Source organism: Sus scrofa, chromosome 1, assembly GCF_054392235.1.
Source record: "Sus scrofa isolate SSC_HxYL_T2T_F1_AM1 chromosome 1, Sscrofa_HxYL_maternal_Yorkshire_Landrace_v2.0, whole genome shotgun sequence".
Taxonomy (NCBI): domain Eukaryota; kingdom Metazoa; phylum Chordata; class Mammalia; order Artiodactyla; family Suidae; genus Sus; species Sus scrofa.
The window spans coordinates 226,016,303-226,028,489 of NC_139383.1; the positions used below are offsets into that span (position 1 = coordinate 226,016,303).

The 12,187-nt window shown below is 36.1% G+C and overlaps 1 protein-coding gene across 2 annotated transcripts in view; it reads right to left on the bottom strand.

The window, feature by feature from the left end:
- KDM4C (lysine demethylase 4C) overlaps positions 1-12,187 on the bottom strand; it is a 436,329-nt gene that overhangs the window by 116,875 nt on the left and 307,267 nt on the right. For both annotated transcript variants that reach the window (XM_021063862.2, XM_021063858.2), the window contains 2 exons: positions 5,274-5,329; positions 3,030-3,138 (listed from right to left, as the gene is read on the bottom strand). In XM_021063862.2, coding sequence (XP_020919521.1) covers positions 3,030-3,138; positions 5,274-5,329 — 165 coding nt within the window. The remainder of the gene's footprint in view (positions 1-3,029; positions 3,139-5,273; positions 5,330-12,187) is intronic.

Below are 12,187 nucleotides of genomic sequence, written 5' to 3' on the forward strand. Positions count from 1 at the left end.
AGGAACAATGTTTTATTCAAAAATGTAGTACACTATTTGACAAGTAAGGTAATAATTGTTTAGCGAAATAAATTCAAACTGACATCTAATTCTTATATCCCTGCTTTTGGGTGAACACTCTAGCATCCAGGTCCAGAAAAAAGACTGAGATTGACACTAGAAGACACACATACATTCACTAAGTAGACATTGTAAAATAATCAGCCAAGACCTTAGACTAGGCCAGATGAAATACCATACAAAACTACTGCTCTGACTTCTAACTGGCCATGCGCTTCTTAGATTACTTAAACTTCAAAAGAATGCTGATGTCAGAAAAGCATATCACTCGACTGTATGTTCAGGGCAGAGTATCCTATTTCCTGGAAAGGAGCATTCCAACCACCCGACACACAAGTAATCATTTGTAAATTCTGTTATTCAAGCCAGCCCAGAGGAGTCTAATCACAAAGAGACACTTAGCAGAGCTGGGTGCAGATGCGGCACTACAGAAAAGTCACCAGAGTCACTGTTCTTTCTAAAGCACTACTGGCAAAAAGTAATCCACACTTCTTTCTGGCCATAACCAATCTTTCTAGTTATTACAGCATTTTTGAGTGATTTATTTTCTCCTAAAACAATGTTTCCCCTTCTATTTTCTCACTTAAGACAATCACTGTGAGCATATTGATAAACAGCATTCCAAGAAACTTGTCATGCATATAAAATTATATTAAAAATAGAAAAAAAATCTCATTTTCAGCCTGCTATTTTCCCTCAAATATGTGCCATGGACATCTGGACATCCATAAAGTGCTCTCCACTGTCATGTGAAATGCACATTAGATGAACGTAAATTCAGTCAAGACATATTCTTTTAAAAGTACTGATTGTTTAAGGAAGGAAAACCTTCTTTGAAGAACATAGAACACATACAATCAAGATGAGAAGAAAAATATCCCTTTGCCACTTTTGGATGCAATCATCAGATTTCAGACTTGTAACATCCTGACTGGCACAGAAATGATCCGTGCTGTCCTTTCTTCCTGCTCCCTTAAAACCCCATTGAGACTGGGGTGGGTAAGGACAGGTCACAAGGAGGCATTCGGGGACAGGAGCAGCCAGAAAGTAGGTCCTTAAAGGGAAGCGTCAAGAGCAGTGAACACTTGTTCCAAGAGACACTAAACTGCTAACAGAAATCATCTTTCGGGAGAGAAAACCAAAGGTGGCTATTGAATGCAGCGTTTGCATTTTGTGAATATATGTTACTTGCAAATCAGAAAAAAATTAAATTGTAAGGCACGTTAATACTTGTCACACACAGCATTATATTCTTTAACGTAGTGAACTCAACATTTTTCTTTATATCCCTCCTTTTAGTCCTAATTTTGGCAAATGTTTTTTGGTCATTTCTTATTGGTGTTTTTTTTCTCCCAATGAAAAATAGTTTTATTAGTTTTAATGGAAAAATGTAATGCATTTTGTTCTAATCACAAAGACCCAAATATTCACAGAAAGAATATGCATCAATTGAATAATGAAAACAAGTTTATGGAAGTAAAAATCAATAGATGAAAAGCAGTTTGCACATAAAATGTAATGTGATAAAGGATTTACTGTATTCATTCTTTTTTCTTCTTTATGCACAAATTTTTAAATAATTTTTCAAACTTCAGGGGGGTTATTGTTTTTGACTCAAACTGTACTTACAAACAAAGTAACAGCACAGTAAAACAAAATAAAGGCTAAACATATGATTTCTTAAAAGCAAGTGGAAACACAGTAATTTGAAGAGTCATGGAAGACACTATTTCTACCTCTCTCTCATATCAATGCTTTTTTTTTTAATTGGTGACCAAGATATAAGATTCAAGCTTTCTGACTGAAATCCATAAGCTGAACAAACTTACTCTCTTCTGACAGTCACTAAGAGTTTTAAAGGGCCATTTAAATGACCCAATCATTTCCATCTCATTCACAAACTTCCATTACCACAAACTGAGCATCCTTGGTCCCACTATTCAAACCCACCAACAGCAATCATCAGGCCCATAAAGGGCCACATATTTTTTAGTTATGTGAAAATTTTTGATGGAGCTAGAGTTAACAAGAGTGACCACTGAAAGATAGCAGAATAGATTCTAAGTTCCTGAGACAGAAGCCCAGAGACAAAACACCCAGTCCCCAGTGGGGGAGCAGTCACTAAAAACAAAGCAAGGAACAGTCTGGCAAAGACTTACAGCTGAGCGCCTGAACTCAGGGAAAGACTCCACATTACAAAGTCCATATGTAAGACACACTTCAGGATTTTAAGATCACGCAATTTAACTTTAGGGAAAATTCTTACTAAATATGAAATAGAAGGGCCTAGACTAATGATCTGTTGGCTCACAATTCAATAGAACTCTAAGATTACTTCAATGTTGCTGACCTTAAAGGTCTATCTTTTCAGTGAAAAGACACCCTTAACAAAGGGAAACAGCAGGAAGATATTTATAAAAATTACTAAACAGGTCAGATGAAAACCAGCCAGAGAGTTTGGCAAACTAAATGACTTATATCTACTCATAAGTGAGAAAATCTCTTGGAAAGGAGAAAAGGTTTTGCATTTCTGTGAAATTCTCTTTTTGGTAAAAAGATGATGAAATCAGGTTAGCATTTTTGCTAAGTCAAGGCCAACCAAAGAGAGGCAAGGGAGAGAAAAACTACACAATTCAAACAAAGCCAGCTGGATATGTTGGGTTCATTACTAACAAATCTCACGGGATAGCCGTATTATTTGAATATTCACATTAATCCAAAAAGTTTATTGCCTCATTGGAAACAAGTTGAGGAGGTTATAATGCATACTTACAATATAATGGGGAAAGAATACATATAGATAAGTAAATTTAGGCTAAAGGAATGAAAAGGTAGAATAATAAAATAAAACTAAGAGAAAAATTACCTTGGGAATGTGTGCATAAATAGAAATACTTATCCATAGAATATTGAACTTGAAATTAATACTAATTATGAGAAAGAAAAAAAAAAGAAGCTTTGCCACTCACCAATTTTAACCTCTGTAAAGGAATTCTGCCTACATCTATCTGTGTCCTTTCTGGGACATTAGTGAATCGGACTTCAGGGACTGCAACGGCACACATGACATGGGCCCACCTACAGGAAAGGAGACACAAACGTAAACAAACGTTCCCTAAACTTACATGCCTCGTACTTCAACCAAGTGATAGCAATTCTCAGAAGGGAAACACAATAATGAGAAGGAAACCACAAAGACCAAATCTATCACAAACAGACCCTTCGAATCTTAAACCTACTGGATGATACCTGGAAAGATTTAGTTTCATACCTGCCTGCCTCTGTGACACGAAGAAATAGGTGAAGAATAAAGAATCCTATCATTATATTTTTCTATATATGATGTGCAAAATACTGAAATGTATAACCATTTGATACTAAAATGTAGAAGTGCTTAAAGTACTTTAGCAAATTAGTATGTGGCAAAACATTCAAATAATAAAAGGTATAAACTGGGCATAGTGCATAATCTTTTTATATAATATAAATGTCATGAAACAAACTAGAACAAATAGCAAAAGTTTTCTCAAAGAATTAATACTGATTAAGTCTTTAATTAAATTGTTTCTTACTGCAATCCTACTCTAATCAAAGGAAACTAGTGATAAGGAAAAATGAAATTTAGCTTGTTCCCTGGTTTCCTACTTAAAACTCAGTATATCTCCTTTCAAATTCTGATTTCCTCCAGAAAAATTAATACGTCCTCATTAACGCTATTACATTTCTCATAAATATTATGCCTCAAATAAATGAAAAGACTCTTGAGGTTTAAAAGAGATTTTGAAAGAATTATCAGTCATCAGCCTACTTTTAAGTCAAAGCAGATTATTTCATTCAAATAATGTGAGACTCCATCTTGCCTTCAAAGACTACAGGAAGAGAGGACAGTGTCTGCCCCATGAGGGCATTCTTTCATATCTAAATAAACACCATAATTTTATAGCAAACACTGTTTCTTTTTGTCCTAGCCCAAGGAGGAGAAGTGCTTATCATCTGTCTTTACAGAAACTGCCTAAATCACCTTGCAGTCTGCATGACCTGTGTAACATCCTAAAAGGTCAATGCCTTTTAACACAGCACCTTTAAGACTGTGAAAGATGAAGATCAAAAAATTAAGCATACATTCAGTTTCTTAGACTAAACTTTATTAATGCAGGAATGATAAATGCCTTGACTCTCCCTTTTAGGCAATCAGAAACAGGTGCACATCCACAAAATTACACTAGCTCCATCATTCCATTATGCCAGGGGTCTCCACAGGGCAAGGCAGGATGTAAAAAATACACAGGTATTGGTACATCATGGTAACCTGGGAAGCACCTGCCCATTTGGCCCAACTTGTTATTGTCACATAGAGATGCGCGTTCATTTACGAAGAAAAGATGACAATCTGGATTGTTATATAAAATCCCTCAAATTTCAAAATTTGGATGAAATTCCTAAAATGGTGTGTCAGTCAAGTAAAACATCTTGGGGCTGGATCTGGTTCTCAAGTGCCAAATACAACCTATGCCTAAGCCATTTCTACATGTTTCTATTTCCACAGGAACCTAGTATTTGCTTTGGGCACATTTTAAATATTAAGATCGGGTCATAAAAATAAAATTCAGGTAAAAATATATTTCAACAACTGCCACAAAATCAAGACTACCTCCCTTTTATGTTCACTTATGACTCTCTTTTGAGGCTCTCTTCATATTCTCCAATAGTCCCCTTTAAACTGTAAAAATCAGTCTTTTCCCTTGGTGTTTCTATTTCAGTCCACACACTTGCTAGTTAATTTGATGGTGTTATAAGTAAACGATTTTTGTATTATGATTATAATGATTTTATTTACCTGACAATAAGATTTCACTGTTTTCAGGCATACTCTGTCTTTATTAAAATAATAGGATCCTATGTTAAACACTAAGATTCCAATGACACCTCAAGGTTACTGGCTGTCTTCAAGCTCTGTTCATGAAAGAGAAGTTATTCCTCATGGTGTCAGAGACACAGAACAGAAGCAGACTTAGAACACCTCTGCCTAGTAGAGGCGAATATGCTATCAGTAATGGTCGCCGAAAATGTGCACAGAACCCCAAGCCCAGATCTGAACAGCAAAAGCTTTGGAACAAAGTGTACAATAATGAGAACTAAAGTACACTGTCAGCCAGAGCTTCAACATTCTAGAGAGAAGGACACAGCGAATCTCAACACAACACATTACTTACTTATTGTTCTTCGTTTCCTTAAGAGCACCCCCTCTCAAATTGCAGAGACAGCACTCCTAGGGCAGAAAAAATACCACACAATTATTAGATTCATATGCTAAAAGTCATTGCTATTTATCTAAATATCCCCATAAGTCCTAACTTTTTTAATTTTAAAATTAAAACTATCAGGAACCTTTAAACAGTTTAAGAAGTGAAAGGAAAAAGAGAGATAGGAAAGTGAGGGAACAGCCAAATGTCATTGGTATGTATCTCCTAGAGGGAACCATCATTATCCTAGCATCATGTTCAATTGTCATCGTTAGGGGAAAGCTGTGACGCAGAGAAACTAGAAGCTGGAAAGGTATGTATGCAAATTCAAGGACAAAGACATACACATGCAAGTGGGTTCCCCTGCATTCTGGGGATCTACTCATGTACTCAAGATGGCTAAAAAATGAGTGTACTGGCAGGCTTCATCCTAATATACAGAAAAACAGGACCATCTCTTCACAAAAGTATCACTTGTGTCGTTCTGTGGACAAATAATGTTGGAAAAACTATTCTGATAAATCTAGGCTTTCAACCCCAGAAAACAGTGCCATAAAATGTTTTCCTTTACGTGTCTTAGATCGGCACTCCAAAATAACTCCTTTTACTACAAACATAGACTTTATTCATCATTTCTTACTCAATTTAATGAAAAAGTCCACAAGAAAACAGGGCCAGAAGGTAATGCATTGCCTTTTGTTGACCTAGAATTTTTAATACCTAAGTACCTTTTTTATTTTCCATCTCAAGCTTGTCCTCCCAATTTATTGCACTAATAGATTTTTTTTTCAATATTTACAGGTTATTTGATGTTTTTTTCCCCTCTAAGCTATTTATATAAAATTTCTTTTTCTGTTCTCCAAGGTGAACTCCTCCAACTGATTCTGACAGTTTTGCCCAGCTTCAGAAGGAATCCCTCTAACTTATCTGCTATTAATAATGGGGTATCAAACACCACAGCTTTTATTTTTTTTAAAGCAATACCAAAACCACTAAGGAGAATCAACATATCTGCAGAACTCTTAATAGGCACCAAAAAAGGCCAAAAAAAAAAAAAAAAAAAAAAAAAGATCAGAAATACTCATTGGTTTTGTGTCTGGAAAGTCTCTGCACATCTATTTGAAATTTCCTGGGTAATTATTAAAGGTTCAGAGTAGCAAAAGCTTCCTTGTGTCTATCCATGTGAATCCCATTACAAACCCAGCTAAAGGAGACAGCTTGATGAGAACAGTCTCTATTGCAAAGCCATATTCCAGAGGCCTTTGTTTTTAGAGGGTTTTTTGGGGGGAGGGGGTTCCATTTTTTAAAATGTTATTGACATATAGTTGATCTACAATGTTATCATAACTTCTGCTGTACGGCAAGTGATTCAGCTGTATGTATACACAGATCCATTCTTTTTCAGATTCTTTTCTCAAATATCTTATCACAGAATACTGAGTTCCCTGTGCTATAGAGCAGGTGCCTGTTGACCATCCATTTCATATATACTAGTGGGCAGAGGCCCCTGACAGAACTGGTTTTGATGAAACATACAATGAAAGTTTCACAATCCAAACACTGAAAATGAGAAATGCTATAATTCAAATTATTCAATAGTACCCAAGTTATTCAATAATAATTTCATAAAATTTTATGGACTTTAATTATTTTGCCAGTAACTCAACACACTTTCTACAGAGAAAGGATGAAAATGAAAACAAAACACAAAGTCAAATGTTTCCACTGAATATAAAAAGATGTTAGGATTGAAGCAGGGGTGCAGAAAAGGAGAGTTGTGGACTATGAGGAGTGCAGACACTGAGAGAATTAAGTGTCTGGTTAATTAAACTAGATGTGAGAAGAAGCCTAAAGGGACAAGTTAGCAGAGTTAAACACAGCAAAGCAGTGTGGAGGCTGCTTCCACACACCTGATTAGAATGATGACTGGGTATGCATGTGGCAGAGCACACCTCTAAGAGAAGGAAAGCATCCTCTAGAGTAGAATCTGTAGACTCAAGATGTTAAGTGAAGCTGGAAAGACCCCCACTCACCACAAGATGAAGAGTCACCAGGTACCTCCAGGCCAAAAAACCTAAAGGATAATTCCAAGTCCTTGTTCACTGAACTCTTAGCAGCATTCAGCATTGTTGACTGTGCCTGAAACAGTTTCTCCCTGTGGTTTCTATGACCTGACACTCTCCTCATTGTCCTTCCCCATCTCTTCTTGATCCTCAGCTTCCTTTAATAGGCATCTCTTTCATGCTCCTTAAACACTGTAATTTCTGCAGTATGTCCTATTCACTTCTCTCTCCACACCTATTTGCTGGGCATTTGATCCACTACCCTGATTCCCAAAAGGCCAGAGACTCAAACTCTTAACTCCTGTGATATCTCACTTTCAGCTCCACAGGCATCTTAAACACACAAGCAAAACTGAACTCATGTCTTCTTCCCAAGCCTGTATTCCTTGTTTCCCAGAAATAGCCATAAACCATCCATTCTAGCTCAGGCTGGAGAACATAATTTTACTCTCATCCTACATCAAATCAAATTGAATTCTAAATCTGCCCTCCTCTCTCCATCATCACTGCTGTCATCTTAGTTCACACACCCAGTATCCTTCACCAGACCCAAACTACTGTAATATCCTCCCCACAGTCAATGTGGAACCCACCAGAGTGTCTAATGCTTCTAGTACTTAATGTGGCCATGAAGGGCGAGGATCATGAGGCCTTGACCTTGTCCAGCCTCACTTTGTTCTACTCTCCACATTTAGACACCCCATGGGTCTCCCCTGAGTTTCCCTCTGCTCTCAGACATACCAGACACACCCTGCTCCTTTCTGCATTAAAGTGGACACATCCTTGATATTTCAACCTAAATGCTAATTCCTCAAAGAGGGATCTCCTAATCCCCAGGCTCAGCTACTTCATCTCTTTACTCTTGTTAACTATTCATTGAATTCCTCTGTTGTCTTCACTCAACTGTTAGCTGAATGAGTGCTGTGACAATATCTATTAGGTGACTCTTTACTATAACACCCAATAGTGAATGCACCCTTCCTGTGAATTTATTAATAAGTAGGGCAGAGTGAAAATCTTGAAAATCACCAAAGTACCACAAAAATGAAAAGACCATTTTCACATACTGGAATACCAAGGAAAGAAAGATTCAGACTCCAGTGATTTAACATGGAATTAAGAAACAGTGATTTGGCATAAAGTTATTTTTGCCATGATTTACTTGAGTGAGAAATCTTATTTCTTAGTAAAGGACAAAAATATTCATGACTAGGTAAAGTTATTTATATGATTTACATGATATTATATGATATCATGGTTTCTGTATGATTCACTCAATCTGGAAAAAAGTAAGAAAGAAAAAAGTCATGGCCGGTTATGTCATTTTTTTTTTTTTTCTTTTGGACTCACCATCCCTCATGTGGGTAAAATTATCTGTTCTGGTAGAAATAAATGTCAACCTGCCAGTTCATTCATCAGTAAATTAATATGAATTAATGCCTACGTTCATAGCTTAGCAGAAGACAATATCAGATAGGACAATTTTTAACCTTTCTTTTGTTTAAATAGCACTTTATTGTCATAAAACAAAACTTGTCATTCATAAATTTAATAGGTTAACCCTTAGCTGAAAAGCAGCCTGAGTTTTCTTAAGAATCTGTACAATGTCTGATATAGAGAAAGGTTGGCACCTACCAAATATACTGACTGTACTCAGTATCAATCATCTTTAAATTCAGTGCAAAAAATGAATGGCAAAGTAGGAAGTGATAGTGTCCTTCAGGACATTAATTCATTGAATTAATGAATGAAAATAATGAAAATTCTTCTATTGGAAGAATAGAGACTATATCAAAGGCCTAATTCATTCCAGAAACATTACGTACTTTACCTTCCTTCCTTAACACAAACTTCTTAGGTAATAATATTACATTTCATACATGAGAAAACTAAGATTCAAGAGATTAATAAGTAACTTGCCTAATATCTAAAATCATCCATTTCAGGGGTCACAAAACTTTTTCTGTAAATGGCCAGATATTTACTAATTTAGGCTTTGCACAACTGCAGAGTTGTTACAACTAATCAACTCTCCCGTTGTGACAAGAAATAAACAATGGGTGTGGCTGTAGCCCAATAACAATGCTATTTACAAAACAGGCAGAGAGCTAGATTAGACCCACACAGGTTGCAGTTTTCCAACCCCTAACCGACCAGCAAAAGAGCAACTGAGCTCAAGCCCAGGCCTTCCAGACCACATGTCCATGCTCTTTGTCTCCAGCATCTTGTGCTCCTTGTAAATGGCAAGGCGTATGATATCAAGGTAGGATACCAAAATAAACAGGACCCTGTGCCTTCCCTGGGCAGCTCACAATGAGAACAGTAAGAGACCTATGTGTACTTAACTGCATTATGAAATAGTGGCAAAGGGCATAACCAAGTCCTCATTTCCTCATTTCTATAAATAATTAAGAATTCATTTTCAAACTAATCTCCTCCAAAGAACTCATATCATAAAAAATTGGTACTAAGCAGCATATATCACATGACAATTTGTGTTCCCATTTGTTTGATTAGTCTAGCTAATGATAAAATTTCTCATTGGTATGATATCATTACATTTATCTCCACTTTATCCTTCAAAAACGATACCATTTGGGGCAAAAGCAACGTTTTAGTTAGTCTGTGCAATCAAACCTCAGACTAAATGAATCCAATTAAATTGAGAAGAAGAACAGTAGAACTAGAGAGCCAGCCACAGCCTGGTATTTAACAAAGTACAGGTGGCTGAGATTCAAATCAGTTCTGCCATTTACTAGTGGTATGACCTTTGGCCAGTTACTTACTTACCCCCTGTGCCTCAGATATCTTCCCTATATTAACAGGAAAAAAAACTACTTTTCTAAATGAGTTAATAAATGTAAAGCACTTCATAAACACACAGTCAATACAAGAAGAACAGTAGTTAAATATGTGAAAGGTTAATCATGGTTCTAGACCATGCAGGTGTAACATTATCAGTGGATGATCTGGGTGCAGTAGTATAGCAAGGAATAAAATATGGATCTGTCATTAATAATTCTTGATGTAGGCTTCAGTGTAGGTCACATATGTGGCTCAGATCCTGTGTTACTGTTGTTGTGGCACAGACTGCAACTGCAGCTCCGATTCAACCCCTCGCCTCAGAACTTCCATATGCACAAGTGCAGCTGTAAAAAGAAAAAAAAATTCTCTTGATGTACAAAAAGCAAGCAAAAGAACTGGAGAGAAAATAAAACCCTCTAGAAACCCCAAATCCAGGCAGCTAGGCTCTCAACCAAAGAGAAATTTTGCGTAATTCTAAAAGCTGCCAACTCAGCTGTGAAAATCAGACAAATGCAAGAGTCTCCATAGTGATCAGAAAATAGACACTGCTGAAGGCAAAGTCCTGATTCACCCTCAAAACACCTCACATGAGATTGAACTGAATCAAAACAAAGCTGCAACAAAGCCCAGATTCTAATCATGTAGACTGGGTTGACTTGATTTCTACTCCAGAAAAATGACAGATGAAGAGGCACCCCGTTCCAGAAATAATATTAACTTTATTTGCTACAGACAATATGTCCACTACACAAGCAAAAAAAAAAAAAAAAAGGTACACTAAAAAGCAAGAAAATATGAGTTATGATCAAGAAGGAAAATAATAAAATTAGACACAAAATGGACAAGATATTCGAATTATCAGATGAAGAGCTTAAAATTAGTATGCTTGAGGTGCTAAAAGATATAATGAAAAAGACAGACAACACATGTGAAGAGATAGAAAATTTTTAACAAAATCATAGAAATTATTTTTTTTAAAACAAACTAAGGCGTTCCCATTGTGGCTTAGAAGGTTAAGAACCTGACATGTCTGTGAGGATGCAGGTTCAATCCCTGGCCTCACTCAGTGAGTTAAGGATCCAGTATTGCCACAAGCTGTGGAGTAGGTCACAGACATTGCTCAGATCTAATGTTGCTATGGCTGTGGTGTAGGCTGGCAGCTACAGCTCTGATTCAACTCCTAGCCTGGGAACTTCCACATGCTGCAGGTATGGCTGTAAAAAGGAATAAATAAATAAATAAATAAAATTTAAAAATAAAAGTCAAACTGAAATGGTAGAACTGAAAGGATATGACATTAGAAATGTTGAATTCACGAGGCAGATTTTAAAATAGACTGGAATTCACACAGTAAAAGTTCAATTAATTTAAAGATATGAATAGGAAATATAAGGAAAAAATCAATTATAAGAATTAACAGAGAAGAAAAAAAAAGAATTAACAGAGATCTAAAGGAAAATAACAACATATTCAATTTATGTATAATTGGAGTTCAAGAAGAAGAGGGAAGAGAGAAAATATGCAAAGGAAATATTTGAAGAGATGATGATAGAGAACGTTCCAAAACTGATAAAAAGACATTAACCCACATATACAAGACATCCAGTAAACCACAAGCAGATGAATACAAAGCAAACACACCTAAACACTTAACACTCAAAATTTTAAAAACCAAACATGAAGAACATATCTTAAAAGCAGAAAAAAAAAAAAACGACATTCAGTTAATTACTACATGAACTTCACCTGACATTCAACCAGAAACAATGGAGGGAAATACCAATGGAACAGTATCCATAAAATACTGAAAGAAAAAAGCTGGCAACCTGGAGTTTTATTTCCAGGGAAAATATCCTTTGACAATGAAGACAAAAGAAAAATAATCTCATAGAGACAAAATTCTAAGAAAATTTGTCTCCAAATAATCCACACTCTAACAACTGCTTAATTAAAAAAAAATCTTTGCATGAAGGAAAATAACACAAGCCTCAATCATAAGGTGAAAGGAAGAAATGA